Source organism: Penaeus japonicus, unplaced genomic scaffold (genome assembly GCF_977035675.1).
Source record: "Penaeus japonicus unplaced genomic scaffold, GWHDUDI00000001_assembly GWHDUDI00000006, whole genome shotgun sequence".
In the NCBI taxonomy this organism is placed as follows: Eukaryota; Metazoa; Arthropoda; class Malacostraca; order Decapoda; family Penaeidae; genus Penaeus; species Penaeus japonicus.
In genome coordinates this window covers 18,892,254-18,894,753 of record NW_028234408.1, presented here as the reverse complement: position 1 = coordinate 18,894,753, position 2,500 = coordinate 18,892,254, and the positions used below count along the sequence as shown (strand labels likewise).

Below are 2,500 nucleotides of genomic sequence, written 5' to 3'. Positions count from 1 at the left end.
CCTTTTGGCGGGGTCGCCGGACATCTGCACGAAATGTACATTGCGTATACATGTTTATATATATATATATATATGTGTGTGTGTGTGTGTGTGTGTGTGTGTGTGTGTGTGTGTGTGTGTGTGTGTGTGTGTGTGTGTGTGTGTGTGTGTGTGTTTGTGTGTGTGTGTTTGTGTGTGTGTGAGTATACATACACACACACTCACACACACACACACACACACACATATATATATATATATATATATATATATATATATATATATATATATATATATATATATTTATGTATGTATGTATGTATGTATGTATGTATGTATGTATCTCTCTCTCTCTGTCTGTCTCTCTCTCTCTTTCTCTCTCTCTCTCTCATTCAATGCCAACCTCAGCGGAACACGGACAGATACCAATACTAAAACTAGCCATAGCGACTACCAACGTACCACAGAGTAATCTTCGGAGCCTTCATTCCAACCGCCGACCGCCAGAATGGTCTTCAATTCCGGGTTCAGTTGCTTCAGAGCAACAAACCTATCGTAGGCGCAGTTGTTTCCACCCTGGTCGCCTGGACACAGTTCATTCCACTCGTCCAAAACCTGTCAAGGGAAAGAAAGATGGTTTCAAAACATCTCTGCTCCAGTTACGTTTCTTTATCCTTCTCTCGAGAGATTAATGAATTAGAAAATCAAAATTTGCAATTATTCTCAATCTCGATTTTTTGTGCCGTTAGTAAGATCTCTCTCTCTCTCTCTCTCTCTCTCTCTTTGTCTCTCTTTCTCTCTCTTTCTCTCTCTGTCTCAATCTCACTCTCTCTCTCACTCTCCCTCTCCCTCTCCCTCTCCCTCTCCCTCTCTCTCTCCCTCTCCCTCTCCCTCTCCCTCTCACTCTCTCTATCTCTCTCTCTATCCCTCTTATCTCTCTCTTTCTTTCTCAGTTTTTTACTCCCTCTCTCCTTTTCTCTCTTATGTTATAACAGAAAAAAGTTCGAAAATGTCTACATTTTAAAAGAAAGTCTACCTTCGATTTAGCTGACCTCTCTCTCTCTCTCTCTCTCTCTCTCTCTCTCTCTCTCTCTCTCTCTCTCTCTCTCTCTCTCTCTCTCTCTCTCTCTCTCTCTCTCTCTCTCTCTCTCTCTCTCTCTTCCTCTCCTTTTCCCTCTACCTCTCCTTCTCTCCCTCCCTCTCCATCTCCATCTCTCTCTTCTTATCCCTCTTCTTGTTTCTATCACCCCCCCCCCCCTAAAAAAAAAGTTCAATCTCTGGAGTGTCTTTACCTCGATGGTCCAAGTGTGGTTGCTCAGCCCAGCGAAGCCGAAGATGAGGTGCGTGCACAGGAAGGGGTCGATGTCCTCCACGTCGAACTTGCCATCGCCAGGTCTCCACACTGACCAAGACCCGAAGTAACACACTACCTTTTCTGGAATTTGACAGACCAATCGAATGGTTTGTTAGATCTCTTTTTTTTTTTTTTTTTTTTTGTGTTTTTTTTTTCCGAACGTTTGATTGTCTTTTTATTTGTCATCCGAATGTTGGCTTTGGCTTCGTTTTGCAAATGTTTATACCTTGTTTGTTTTATTATTCCATTTCCACTTGGAATGTACATGATCTTTTCATTTACACTATGATCCACTAGATATCATTGTATAGTTACAATGGAAAGTGCGTTAGCGTCAGATTTCTTTTATAGATTATCAAAGGTTTGCATATGTTTTAGAAACTGACGATTTTCCTTATTTTTTGTCGATTGTGACATTTTTATTTGATCTTAGATATTCATCAGCAATTTAGATTGAACTGATAATTGGTAGGTCCTAATAATCAAATCAGATTTTCACAAAATATTGATTACGAAAGCGCTACAGCCTGAACAAAAAGCCATTCCTGTACAGTAAACATTCCCAAGATTCTAGCCACGTGACCTGACCAAGCCAAGCCACACCGCCAAGCCTCTTCAGCTTCCTAGGCGCGTTGGGTGTTGACAGCCCATTGGTGGGAAGTCGACGTAGCCCAACAGGAATTGAAAGGGAGATGCCCATTGGTGGATGCCCAGCGATGACCTAAAGTGCGTGGTCACGTGACCGCAACCCTCGGCCTTTGCCTAAGGTGGGTCAGGCCAAGGAGATCGAGTCCAGCCACCCCCCTCCCCTTTTGTTCATGACGAATTGTATGCTGGTTCTCCAAGAACAAATTCCCCAAGTGAACTAACCTGCGCTGGCAACCCCGAGGCCAAACACCAGCAGAAGGCTAAGGAGCTTCATGGTGATTGTTGGTACAACTGATCGTCCGCCTTCAACTAAGTATTTATATAGGGTTTGTCTTATCTTTGGCCTTATCTTGTAGGGGTGTTCGGGTCGTCTCTGGCGCACCCCTTTCCTTATGAGGAGCCCGTTTGCCAGAACTCTTGGAGGAAGGGTGATATAGTTTTGAACTCTGGTGATTACCTGGAGCATCGTTCGTTCGATATCTTGTGTAAATTCGGCTACTCTATCTGTTTCACTCTACA

At 43.2% G+C, this 2,500-nt stretch overlaps 1 protein-coding gene across 1 annotated transcript in view; it reads right to left on the bottom strand.

The window, feature by feature from the left end:
- LOC122264135 (chitinase-3-like protein 1) overlaps positions 1 to 2,325 on the bottom strand; it is a 6,468-nt gene extending 4,143 nt beyond the window's left edge. Inside the window, exons 1-4 of the mRNA XM_043032862.2 lie at positions 2,204 to 2,325; positions 1,272 to 1,414; positions 442 to 594; positions 1 to 24 (exon numbers count right to left, since the gene is read on the bottom strand). The exon at positions 1 to 24 is cut by the window's left edge and continues 108 nt beyond it. Coding sequence (XP_042888796.2) covers positions 1 to 24; positions 442 to 594; positions 1,272 to 1,414; positions 2,204 to 2,255 — 372 coding nt within the window. The 5' untranslated portion in view covers positions 2,256 to 2,325. The remainder of the gene's footprint in view (positions 25 to 441; positions 595 to 1,271; positions 1,415 to 2,203) is intronic.
- Between the last annotated feature and the right edge of the window lie 175 nt (positions 2,326 to 2,500).